Source organism: Schistocerca nitens, chromosome 3, assembly GCF_023898315.1.
Source record: "Schistocerca nitens isolate TAMUIC-IGC-003100 chromosome 3, iqSchNite1.1, whole genome shotgun sequence".
Lineage (NCBI taxonomy): Eukaryota > Metazoa > Arthropoda > Insecta > Orthoptera > Acrididae > Schistocerca > Schistocerca nitens.
Window position 1 is genome coordinate 866,651,873 of NC_064616.1, and position 14,519 is coordinate 866,666,391.

The window sequence follows — 14,519 nt, forward strand, 5'->3', positions numbered from 1 at the left end:
ATTCGCAAAAGTTCATAATGACTGCAGGCTCATTTAAGGAATGGAACAGTTTCTCTATGAGGAATGGTATAAAATCACAGCGGCCAATGATAAGAATTTATATGCATCAGTCTTTAGGATGATTCAAGCAGCCAAGGTGACAGTACACCATATTAACAGGGGTTAGAGAGAAAGAGAGAGAGAGAGAGAGAGAGAGAGAGAGAGAGAGAGATTACACATTTCTTAAGCAGATTTATTTTTATTTACAATGTTCTGAGGATAATGAAAGTATAATACCTGACACAATAGACGAAAGGGCTTTAGAGAGCTTGAAGCACCTCCAGTTACAAGACTTTCAGTGTTGTCCACACACTCACGTATAACTTCCACAGCTTTATTGTGAATAGCAGAATAGAAGTGCATATGTAACTGATCCATTGCCATCTGTGTTTTTCCTAGTAACTGATACGCTGTCATTACGTTGTTATAAAATTCTGGCTGAAATTTTGCACATACCTGTGAAAAGAGAAAAAATACTGTTTCCATGTCTTTCATTCCATACAACGATAATATTTATTTTAGCAAAAGATTGTACTTAACCATATAATCATTTTACATCATTCTTACACTGGTGTACAAAATGAAAGCAACTAATGGAGATATTGCTAAGTTGTGTAAATTTTGAAACAAAACAGCATACACAAGTGACAGAAAAGGACAAAAAATGTGCAGAATACAGAATGTAAACAACTGCAATATGCATAACAGTAGACAAAAATGTTCTTCATTTTTTCCAGCTTAATGGATTTGCACACACATTCTGACAACTGGTTAATATGCTCAGTATGGGGTGTGACCACCTCTGGCAGCAATACAGGTGTGACAATGACAGGGTATGCTGTGAATGATATCATCAGTCTCATGTTGAGGCAATAACACTTATTCTTCCTGGAGAGCTGTTCACAAGTCTTGCAGAGTGGTTGGTGGATGCTTAGATGATGCAACCTGTTTCCCTGGTGCACCACAGACATGCCCTATGGGATTCAAATCGGGAGAGCGAGCAGGCCACACCATGCATACAATATCTTCCGTTTCCAAGAAAACATCAACTGCTCTTGCTCTATGAGGTCGATCATTATCGTCCATCAATATGAAGTCTGGGCCCCACCACCTCACAACAACTGCACATGAGGTCCCAAGATCTCATCAAGATACCTGACAGCAGTTAAATCTTGCAGATTCACCCATACAATTTCATGAAGAGGTGTTCATGTAATCAATATAATTCCTGCCCACAACATTGCAGACCCTACCTAATATCGGAGTCTTTCCATATTGTTATTTTATTATTATTATTATTATTATTATTATTATTATAAAAATCCACTTCCCCCCCCCCCCCCATTAAGAAAGTGTAAGTTCCAATGTAGAAGTTTTGTCAACTTTACAAGCTTGGTTGGCAGATGCAAAAATCTTTTTTCCATTAACAAACTCTCTGAAAAACACTACATATGGGTGAACATCCATAATAGTTCACAGATCAGCAATACATCATTGCTTTTTACTTTACATAAACAATGAAAGTGCCAAAGTTGTTCTTGAATACATATGAAACCTGCCACCAAAACACAGCTGCAGCTAGTGTATCAACAATTTTTACAGTTCTAAGGAAATTATAAGAAACTATACAAAAGTTAATAATGAAGAAATATAACTTTCTGCAGTTTATCATCTATTCCAGATATCCCCCCCCCCTCCTTTTCCCCCTCCCACTATTCCAAAATCAAGAGTGGAGAAACATGGCAAGCAAATACAACTATGCAGTTGTACTGGGTGGGGCGAATAAAAGCGGCCCAGACGAATGGATATGACTGGATGTGAATGTATGCATACAACCACACACAAACAGGATGGAACGACTACCCATATAGTGGACCAAACCTTGGGGTACATTTGCACAATCTTCTTGCCTGACAGTTGTTAGCAGAGGTCAGTCTGGTCATGGCCCTAGCTGGCCATTCAGGTCACCTGATCTGTCAGTGTGTGATTATTTTGTGTGGGAAGCCCTCACATCTAAGGTGTATTACAACAACCCTCAGTCTTCAAGAACTGAAGCAGAACATTTCGGATGAAACTGCTGCACTTACAGTGGTCCAGCTTCTATCTGGCTTCAGAAACTAGATAACCAGGGCACAAAAGTGCCAAGAGATGACTGGTGGTCACTTTCAACATCTGCTATAGTCGGGTTGTACTGTATTGCCTTTCTGATGTTGTTTTTCTTTGTACACTGGAACTCTGTTCTCCAGGAGACTCCCGTATTTTCTTGAATGACCTGAAGGAATTGTGCACCAACAGGAAATTTAAGCATATTTCAATTGGCTACAGAAATGATAGCCCACATCAAAGTGATCACACACACACACACACACACACACACACACACACACACACACACACAGAGAGAGAGAGAGAGAGAGAGAGAGAGAGAGAGAGAGAGAATGTTATTTCAGTTATGTTCACTTCAGTTTCTCAAGATTGTAGCATAAAGTTCAAATACAGCCCATCACAAACAGACTGAAAATCTCGCCCATTCAATTACCTCAACTCAGTTCTTCCAAATGTGTCCCTATTATCAACAGAATCCCAATGAAATAATTCAAAGTCACACAAGATGCTGCATTGCTTCCATTGTACGTTTCAAATGCTTTTCACAACACAGGGACATGTGCATCTGTTTATTTACAAATTCACATTGCAATGGCATTCATTTACACAGTTTAGCTAGCAGCAAATGAAACTACAAATAGAATAAAACTTTTGATTAAACTAAAATTGTTTGGAGGCAAAGAATATTTCCATGTTTTATACACTATTAAGTGATTCAATAATTGCCTGTTTCATTTGTGATACTACATACTGTTTCTTTTCAATCACTCCAAATAAAAGTGGCCATATTTTCTGATTAAAAAAAAAAACTTATGGAATATAGAAAAGCCACAAGGTATGGCAAGTTAAGTTAAACTGGAAATCTTACGGTACCTTCACACTGAAAACCAACGCCAATAAACAAAAACACACAACTGTCGTACATTTAGCAAACTTGCAACTTTAGTGAGTTTGACAAATCTACAACTTTTGTCAAGTGTTGCAAAATGTTGACAACAGTTTGAAGCTCCTGTAAACACACACACATTTGGTGTGATTTTATTTATTTATTACAGAAAAGAAAACTGATTCTTACTGAAGATACATTAGCACTTTGTGTTATAATTCTTGGTATAATGTTATAATTGTTTGTCACAAAAATTAACACAAAAAAGATGTGCATGTTCCAGACCATGAAGTTTTTGTTATAAAGACAAACTCATGTACTGGAGGAGCTCTACATTAAACACAGGAAAGGTTTCCAAAATTCTGTCTGAATGACATGAGCACAATTCGAAGAACTCTCAGGGGATAGTAGCACCACATATTCAGTGGAAAGACACAAAATTTAGAGCTGCAGTAACACCAGCAAGACAACTTCTTGTAAACCTTCGATTTTTGTCAACAGGTGACAATTATTCAAGTTCCACGTACTCTCATTGACTATCACTGTCCAGGATTAGTAAAGCTGTGTCAAGTGTGTGCTGGGTTATTGTGAACATACTCAAGGATTTTGTAAAAGCAAGTATTGGTACTGTTATTTTACTTTTATACATTCTTAACACATTAATATGTGCACTTATCAGCACATACTACATATTCATCTCCTTCCCAGTACCCCATTATCTGAAGACAAGGAACTGAAAGTTACTGGTAAGGTCATATTAACATAGTAGCTGGCAGATACTTCAACATTTAAGTAAAAATATAAGTTGCTGGACACACTTTAAATAAACGCACCTTCACTCAGATACACTACACCTAGCCAACATTTCCCTCTGAAAGGAAGAAACCATACTATAAGACCCAAAATGAACATAGAAGATGTCACTACCTCAAACTTAAAATAAAAATATTGTTAAATTGAAATAATTTATTCATAAAATTATTGAAGCAAAAGAATTCCACCGAGATTTCCTAACTTCAGTTTCTAACGAAAACTAGCTAGTTACTTCTGTGCACTACTCGAGAGTTGCCACCGTATAAACACAAGGAAGAAACATAGCAGACAACATGGCTGTTGAGCCATGCGTTCATACAGCGCAGTCGCTTCACGTAAAACACGGCCACCGCCTACTCAAGCACCATGTGCCAACATTCCAGTGGCAGCAGCATAGCAAGAGATGCAGCAATCATACCACTAGAGTTGACGGAGCCTCACGTGATTCAGTTGCGTTGTTGCAGCCCAGTAGCGGAGTCATCTAGTGGGCCTGCTGGAGTACGAAGCAGGTCTCCTCTCAGTCACGACGCTGTTACTGTGATAGTGTTAACAGGATATGAACTTTGGCTACAGACCTGGATGCAAGTGATTACGCCAAGTTGTGTTTCACCTCATTTTCAGAATAAACCTTCTAAGTTTTACGTAATTCCGACTTTCCTTTTGGTAGTTTGTACCCGAGACACAACAATGGCAATGCGCAGGCACCAGTCACCCAACTCTGCCGTGGTTTTGCTCACTGACCACAAACTATAAACTTGAGACAAAACTTCCCTCAACTAGTTTTTCAAACTCACAATTTCAAACAACCGTTGGCAACAGGTGGAGATAGAGAAGGAGGCCACAAGGAGATAGAGAAGATCCAAAGAAGAGCGGCGCGTTTCGTCACAGGGTTATTTGGTAACCGTGATAGCGTTACGGAGATGTTTAATAAACTCAAATGGCAGACTCTGCAAGAGAGGCGCTCTGCATCGCGGTGTAGCTTGCTCACCAGGTTTTGAGAGGGTGCGTTTCTGGATGAGGTATCGAATATATTGCTTCCCCCTACTTATACCTCCCGAGGAGATCACGAATGTAAAATTAGAGAGATTAGAGCGCGCACGGAGGCTTTCAGACATTCGTTCTTCTCGCGAACCATACGCGACTGGAACAGGAAAGGGAGGTAATGACAGTGGCACGTAAAGTGCCCTCTGCCACACCCCGTTGGATGGCATGCGGAGTATAAATGTAGATGTAGGTGAAAACTAAGTCAAACTTTGAGATGAAAACAGATGTCAACCAAGTTTGTTGGAGTTGGTTTTTGGTGTGAAGGTACCGTTACAGTCCTCCTCGAACACAAACTACATATATGTGCAGCCGAAAGTACCTACTTTTGTCAAAGCTCCGTCAAGCTGCTCCTCTGCCATTTCTAAAGTATCCTGTAGCTTTCCACTGAGTGCAGCAACACAGTTAAAATGGCGGTACGTGCACGCAGCTCTTTGACATTCCAGAAGCAAGCTAATAGCTCTGGCATAATTCGCTTCATTCAGCAACTCCTGCAGGCGCTCTTCAGTGCACAGCTGAAACAAATTATTTCATAAAAATGAAATCTGAAACAGAATGAATCAATGTTTAAGAATAAAGCAATGTCACATTCAGCCAAAGGAGGCTCAAAACATCTACCACATAAAGTGATACAAGCCAATGTGAGTGCACAAAGTAGGTGGGCACAAAAATGATTTCAGATCACAGCAGTTAACGGCTCTGGTCCAACTTGGAAGTACTGAAAACTAGCAAAACCCGTAGATGGATCAGGAACTGAAAAAGTGGGATGGGAAGATAAAATAAAGTTTAATATGGGAAAAAATCCCAATACTGTGTTAAATATCCTACATGACAATACTTCTCCATAGAAAACAAATGTGCTGGTCATCCAGAAACTCAGTTCCCAATAGTGCCGAGAGATGGCAGGTTGTGCAGCACAAATGGTGGTGCCAAACTGCCACCTCGGAGTCATGATGGCACGGATAAATTCTGGGACAGCATCAGACACGTGATGAAACATGGACTTTTCAATCCTCAGTAGTTTCACTTCCTTCAATTCGTTCTTCTAACACACAAAGGGACTTCTGACTCCAAAATTTATGACTGATTAATATGTATTATCTATTTTATGATGGCATCAATCCAAGGGATATCTTAAAATAATTGGGTGAGAAGTACATCAAGACTACTAAAGTAAAATAATGTCAATAGCATCTATTCTAAAAAAGTTAGGTTGGTAATAATATCTATCTGTACAGAAAACATGGATGTGGTGGGGATGGAGCCTACAGATGATTGTAAGTACCCATCTGAAATGCAGTCTCAGTACTGACTGTGGAATATGATAGCTTTTGTTGATTTTTTAAAATGATTTCACCAAAGATATTCCTGAAATGAAATTCTAGATTCCATGTGAGTCACATTTGAACGACAGTTTTTAAAAAATTATGCAAGGAATAAATTATGATTCAACAAGTTTTTCCTAGGTTGCATTAAAGTCTTCTGGAACTGCAAGGAATAAACACTCATTTCAGCATTTTAAAGGCTTTCGGGTAGTTCAACAGCACAAAAGTTTGTGGATTTTAAAAACGTGTATTTACATAACGAAGAACTTGGGCAGCAGGAATTTGACTTAACAGCCGAGGAGTAGCCCAAATGTAGTCCCTATTACTGGAAAGTAATAATCAATAACACAGTAATACAATAAATAATGCATTCTGTGCAGCTATCAGCATGAACTTAACCCCATACTCGACAGTGCATTGGTCACCACATGGCAAATCAAAGAACAGCAATTTGACATCGAATGAATTTTACACGTCCTTGTTGCATAGATGAAGGTACATGAATTCATTATCTATACGTAAGTCACAAAATTCCTGAAGATTTTAATGAGCTTATTTAGGAATTATGTGACGTCACTCAATGACACATTCAGATGTGTTTCACAGGACTGATAATTACGCTTTGGAATTCACGAATTTGTCTAGAAATTTATCTGAGTACTCCTGATATTTCTGCATCATGAGTGTAGTCACATTCTAGAGAAAATTATCTTACTCAGTAGTATTATTTTCAGCAAGGAATATGTCAGCTATTAAAGAATGCAACCAGTCACATATAACACTGACAAAGTAAAAAGTTTCCATTGTGCTTTCTTTACCAGCCACACATCAAGTGAAGCATAATATTCCTCTCACATCATCTTGTTTGCATATTAAATTGCGTATGTGAAGGACTGAAGCTTGTACTGTTCAGAAAGATGGTATTTTCTGTAATTATGATCAATATGATGAGATGCACAATTCATTTGACTGGTAACATGTTCCCAGTTTTCCATGATCTAATCGCAATGTTGCTAGGTCCACTGCAATCATAAACGTCTGTCACTGGATAATTATCGATATGCATACAGATTGTTGGCTGCCGCACTTCATTTGAAACAATTTACAATTAGCACTATACTCTGTAACACTCATCCATTCCTCATAATTATATTATGCTGTCAGCTGCTACATGTATTTTAGTATGCTGTTTTACAAAATGGGCAAATACCCAACACATTATCAGCTGCAAGACATTTCACCATTATTCAACAGCTTCCAACACTTACAAGCAATGGCCACACCTGGCTTACCACTGGGCCATGTCGTTTTCAATACACTCAGCATTCAGCACCTCACCATGTGGAGATCATTAAAGTGAGAATAGCTGTTGAACATACTGAATAAGATAGATCTACAAAGTATGAGCAATCATCAATTGAAGTTACCAAGTACCTATCTAACAATTTGTTACTGAACAATCATACGGTGACAATAATTGGAAGTAAGGAAGATAAGTGTTTCACGTAACATCACCACCAAGATCATCAGACATGGTGCACAAGCTTGGACCAGATAAAGGTGGGGGAAGTAAATTAATGTGGTTTTCTTTTTAAAGGGCAATCTGAGTATTTGTATACTAATGTACAGAAAGTTCCAGTCGAGAATTACTAAGTATTTAGGAATAAAGCAGATGACACACGAAAGGCAGCAGTGCTGTGCCGTCATTTGGTACACAAACAGAAGGTACAGAGCTTTGCAAACTTTTGGAATGCACTTCCTTTTTCAACTTGTAGGGAAGACATGGATACACACACACACACACACACACACACACCTGTCTTCCTACACTGTCAAGTCAACTGATCACAAGTTGGTTTCCGCGAAATGGTAAGAACACCAGCAGAATAAATAAATCAATCAATCAAGATTTTCCACAAAACATACCAATGTTTTTATGGTATTTAATGAATGTAGCAAGCCGCGAAGCGTCTGTTTCTTGCGATAATTAGCAAGAATTCCCAAACTTGTAGTTGTGAACTGTGATTTAGCTCCACTCAAGCTTGTCCTCCCTTCCCGGCAGAGCCTTAGTGCTGCTTGTAACTGCTGCTGAATTTCCAGTATTCTGAGAACAAAAAATATATATACATATATCAGTATCATATTTACTATCACTATACTTTACTCCTTCTCTTCTATTATTATTATTATTATTATTATTATTATTATCTGGGCCTCCAGGATATGTTGTTCACTCTCCTACACAGGAGTACCTAAGATATTACTCCCATCAAGTGGGAATCCCTGGAGAGGAGACAACATTCCTTTCACAGAACACTAGTGAGAAAATTTAGAGGTCTGGCACTTGAAGCTGACTATATTTACTGCTAGGTTATTAATGGAAAAATTAAACTAAATGTATGTACATGTCTAAAGTGAGTGCATACTGGGTGTCCTGCAAGACCCACCACAACTACCACCATGACGACCACCACCACCACCACCACCACCACCACGGGATTAAAACCATGTAGACTTTAATAAGAGACCCTTTTTGAAAATAATGTCACTAATGGTAAGGAATTCCTTGTCCAAATAGCTATATGTAACCAGTGTGCAACCCATCACAACACAAGCAACTCTGGGCATTTCAAATAAAACATTTATTATTGATGCATTCCATGCACAATTTTAAGAACACTTCTGCTCAGTTTGAGGAATTCTGGCACACACTAATATCAAGCCTTTGATGACTCCACCTTTCCGGCCTCACTCTAAAAGTGAGCCAGAGCACTTGGTTCATATTTTTAAATATCAAATTATGATGCCTAACAGTGAATATGATGAAATAGGTGCACACACACCATTTTGTTGAACATCTATAAGATGATGTAGAACAATGAAGTTCTTTTAACATGAACGACTTTCTTGTCTCAAGTGATTACTCATGGTAAGACTACTGCAGTACCACTGATGTTTTGTTCCAGTACTGAGTCTCATCTGTGATGATTGTTCATGGTTCGTTTACGCACCAGAGCCAACACTGTGTGTTGTAAGAGCTGTTCACTGTACAGTTCTGTACTGGAACGGTGAAAGTGACATTACGAGGGACCATTCGTTTTACAAAAAAAAAAATCAAAATATAGCACCCGACTGCAGGAACAAGGATGATAATATTTTACTAATGACAAAAGTAAAAGTCAAAGTGGATGGTAGTTAGTTTCATGTTCCATGGATAATTTTGTACAATAAATCATAATGATGGGGAATGAGTCATTTTACATTCACATCACAAATTAACTTGTAAATATGGCTACATGCTGAACATTTATAAAGCTATTTTTTAATATACATGTTTGTTAGAAATTCCTACCTGCCACCTTTAGCACATTACAATAATAGAAATTCTTCTATGGAACAGAAGAAGTTGAAACTTCCCAGCAGATTAAAACTGTGTGCCGGACCGAGACATGAACTCAGGCCCTTCGACTTTTGCGGCCAAGCATTCTACCGACTGAGCTACCCAAGCACAACTCATAGCTTTACTCCCACCAATACCTGATCTACTATCATCCGAACTTTGGTCCGGCGCTCAGCTTCAATCTGCCAGTAAGTTTCATATCAGCACACACTCCACAGCAGACAGAAAATTTCCAGAATGAAACATCCCCCAGGCTGTGGCTCATCCATGTCTCTGCAACATCCTTTCTCCCGAGAGGGCTAATCTTGCAAGTTTCCCCAGGGAAGCTTCTGTGAAGTTTGGAATGTAGGAGACGAGATATTGGCAGAAGTAAAGCTGTAAGGACAGGTTGTAAGTCTTGCTTGGGTAGCTCAGTCAGTAGAGCACTTGTCCATGAATGGCATAGGTCCCGAGTTCGATTCTCGGTCCAGCACACAGTTTTAATCTGCCAGGAAGTTTCACATCAGCGCACACTCTGCTGCTGAGTGAAGATTTCTTTATGGAAGTAATTTTCAAGAAGGAACTCTTTCAGTTTGTTTTCGAATTTTATTTTCTTGTCTGACAGGCATTTTATATCACTGGGTAAGTGATCAAAAATTTTTGTTGCAGCACTATGCACCCACTTTTGTGCTAAAGACAACCTTAATGTGGAGTAATGAAAGTCATTTTTCATTCTGGTAATCTAATTATGTACATCATTGTCCCTTTTGAACTGGAGCGGATTATTTACAACAAACTTCATGAGGGAATAAATATACTGTGAACAAGTAGTCAGAATGCTCCACTCCTTAAACAGATTTCCGTAATATCATCATAAGTGAAAAACACACATTATTCTTTCAGGACATTTTTGAGCAATGACTTTCTTTCTTAAAGATGAGTTACCCCAGAACATTATTCCAAATGGCATTATTGAATGAAAATTTGCAAAATATGGCAGTTTATTGATTTCTCTCTCTCTCCAAGATTTGCAATGATTCTAAAAAGGGAAACTCCCTGTCGCACTACCCTCAGATTTAGTGGTAAGATGGCCCAGTGAATAGCCTGTCGAAAAATTAACACACATCAAGCATGAAAACAGGAAGGAGGTGTACAGAACTATTTTTAAAAAAAGCAAAATAGAAACCATGAACACTCCAAGAACAAGAAGTGTCATAGAGAGCAACATGAAACAGCAACCATGTCGTGGGTAAGTGGTCATGGTGTTGGACTGCCAAGCGGTCAAACAGTGAACTCCCTCTTGCCATTTATTTATTCACACCATTATGAACTGTCCATCCCATCATTGAAATATTTGTTCTCTTTCTGTGACTCTGGCAGTTGTCATACTATACTGTACATTGGTTACAGAATACGAGTCGTATGGAAAGAATATGTTGCCGTCGCAAGTAAATGTAATGAACAGAGAGAGCAGGTGAGACACCACATAGACGTCTCAAGGGGGGGGGGAAGAAAAAAAAAAAAAAAAAAAAAAAAAAAAAAAAAAAAAAAAAAGTGTGAACTACATTACCTCAAATGAATTCAAGAGTCAAGACTTCCAAAACAGAACCCAACTTAAAAAATGTTAAAATCATATGTTTTAACAGAGCACAGAGAAACTGTGTGATTGTGAAACTACTGTATTCATTTGTTGCAGCTTACGTGACAAACTATTACATTTTCATCATTTCCTGGGGAATTATCACATATATTATCAGACAAACACCTATATCGGGCAGGCAAGGAAGCATATCTCACTCACGTACCAGTGGTACAAATTAAGTGTGTCAATAAGAGATTCCTATCATGACACATGCACTGTCACTAATGCCGTGTGACACACCAGATGTGTTTTCTGGTGGAGGATTCGGTTGACTCGTCGCCTTGTCATCAAACGTTTGCAGCTCCTTTCGATAGCCACTTCCTTTCAGCTGCTAATACAGACGTTACACCACGACACAGACACATTTGAATAAAGAACAGCGCAAGTCTCCCAATGTGGCATTGACTAAAATAAGACTTGAACTTTGCGGCCAAACTTCCCTGGATGGGGACTCCCAGCCAACGATGCCATATGCTCATTTCTATTTCCATTGCACTTCTTGTTCTTGAACCGTTCATTGTTTCCATGTTGCTTCTTTTTTTTTTTTTTTTTTTTTTTCACAGTCCAGTACACCTTCTTCCTATTTTCATGCTTGATGCGTGTTCAGTTTTTGACGGGCTGTCCACTGGGCTCTCTTACCACTAAATCTGAAGGGGGTGCAATGGGAAGTTTGCCTTGTAAGTACAAATATGGATGAAGTAAGTTTTTTTAGGTGTTCCAAAATGTGCTTTTTTCAGTTTAAATTCTCATCAATATGCACACCTAAAATTTTGACATTTCCACCCTAGTTAATATTTCCTCACCCTGTGTTACACTTATTAGTTTAAGTCATCTAGATGCGCAGAGCTGATATATGTTCTCTCTTTCTGACACTGAAGGTGAGAACCATTCACAGAAAATCAGTCAGTTATACTTTTGAGAACAACACTTACCACTTCTTCTGTTTTGTGAGTATGCTTGAATTGATTAAAATACTAGTGTCCTCTGCAAAAAGAATTAATTCTGCTTGTTGTATATTAGACGGAAGATCATTTGCATATATGATGAACAATAGTGGACCTGAGATTGAGCCTTGGGGAACCCCATACACGATTTCTCCTCAGTCATTGTAATGTACTCAGACTACAGTGGCTGAATTACTATAAATAAATAAATAAATAAATAAATAAATTTAATGCTTGTAAAATTTGTTGAGTGAACATGTACATGGCATTCTCAGTACAGCAATTTGTCTGAAACCCAAACTGTGATTTGCTGAGGATATTATTGTTGCTAAGGTGAGATACTTCCCACAAAAGTTTTGAAAAATTATGTCAGCAGTGAAACAGGTCAGTAATTGACATATCTCCTGTCACTTTTCTTAAATATGGGTTTGACAATGGTATATTTCAGTCTCTCTGGAAAAATGCCTAGAGTTAGTGATGAATCACATATTTCAGATAAGATTGGGCTTATTATATGGGAACAAGTTTTTAATACTCTATTGGAAACATCATCAAAACTACATGAGCTTTTATTTTTGAGAACGTGTATGGTAAATTGTCCACACTACTGAGAACTGAAAGAACAGGAACAGTGACACCTAAACATTTCAGAACATCTAAATTTATTTGCCTGAAACAAATATATGAGGGAATATTGGAAAGTAATGCACAATAATTTTATTACCAGAAATTTTACTATGTAGCAAAGCAAAGAAAATCACAAATGAACTTACATCTTTTACCTACTTTTCCACATAGTCACCAACATTCTTAACAAATTTCTCCCATCGTGGTACCAGCTTCAATAAGCCCTGTTCATAGAAGTCCATTTGGGCAGAGTATAGCTATCTGTCGAGTGCTAATTTCACTTCCTCATCTGTCGTAAAGCATTGGACGGCCAGAAATTTCTTCATGGGACCAAACAGATGGCAGTCCAATGGCACAAGGTCCGCACGGTACGGTGGATACTGGAGCACCTCTCACGCTAATTTGGCAATTTTTTCATGAACAGGAGCAGCAACATGGGGGCGAGCATTGTCCTGAAGAAGTCTGACACTGCAGCATAAATGTTGTGATGTTTGTCGCGAAGGGCAAGACGCAACTTGACCAAAATTTTAATGTAGGCTACAGCATTCACAGTGATCCCATGTGCAGCAAACTCCACCAATAACACACCATGCATTTCCCAGAACACTGTCACAAGCACTTTCCTAACAGATTTAGTCACTTTGAAGTTTTTTCATAGTGGGGCACCAGCCACTCTATATTCGCCCAGCTTGGTTTCGGGTACATAGTTGTATATTCACCAGTTATGATTCCTTTCAGAAAGTCATGCCTTTCTGAGGCGTAACACACTAAGTGATTCAAGAGTGTCATCATTCACTGGCCCTTATGGTTGTTTGTCAGGTTCTCAGGCACCACTATCTTTATGGAATTTCAACATGTCGTGAACAGTATCATACACTGCACATAGGAAATGTTGAAATGCTGTGATAAGGTTCACAGTTGTACACACTGGTCATTCAAAATTGCTCTGACATTTTGCAGGGTGCAGCTTTTACCAGCCACCCGGAGTCCCATACATGCCACGCATGTCCCTGTGAATTTCACTCAGTTTATGCCCTTTGGCCCACAAATATCAAAATACTCTTCATTGGCCTTCACAAGCAGACAACAGTAACATGCGCACCATGTTTCTTTCATAGTTCCGGCTTCTCCCACTAGAGCTGCACATGAAAACAAAATATCCTCTGTAGTGCAAACTTCAAGCTACATCATCTTGAAATTTCAACATTCCAGCTGCAATACTTGGTGAGAAAGAAATTATTGTGCATTACTTTCTGACCTCCTCTCACATTTACCAAATGCATAAAACAATATTCAGAACATAGAAAACAGCACCTTTGTATTTCATTTTCTTTTTAAGTGTTAATTAACATCAACAATTTTTTTCCTCATTAAACATACTTGATTTTCTCAGGGTTGAAAGATTTCATTGTAAACATTAATACATTTACGTTCTTATTTATCCATCATGTAGACTTTTTCTTTGACCCTGTACAGTAAGACTTCAGTAACTTTTTTCATTCAGATATTTCATCTCTCTTGTGAGACAACACTAGCAGGAAATATACCAGGCCATTGAGTAACCTTTGCAATGTGTCACAAAACAAAGCAAGCAACAAAATAAAGATTATGAAGACACAAAGTCCATTAGTATGACAGGAGTGAGTTCAGTGAGAACTGATTAACTTCCTAATTAGCAGACAAAGTAACAGTGCTGTTTCTGTCCATGCACAGTCCA

General features: G+C 38.5%; 1 protein-coding gene across 2 annotated transcripts in view; it reads right to left on the reverse strand.

The window, feature by feature from the left end:
• The window catches only part of LOC126248902 (syndetin), a 171,987-nt gene that overhangs the window by 134,311 nt on the left and 23,157 nt on the right, over positions 1–14,519 (reverse strand). For both annotated transcript variants that reach the window (XM_049950376.1, XM_049950375.1), the window contains exons 4-6: positions 8,137–8,314; positions 5,212–5,400; positions 277–495 (exon numbers count right to left, since the gene is read on the reverse strand). In XM_049950376.1, coding sequence (XP_049806333.1) covers positions 277–495; positions 5,212–5,400; positions 8,137–8,314 — 586 coding nt within the window. The remainder of the gene's footprint in view (positions 1–276; positions 496–5,211; positions 5,401–8,136; positions 8,315–14,519) is intronic.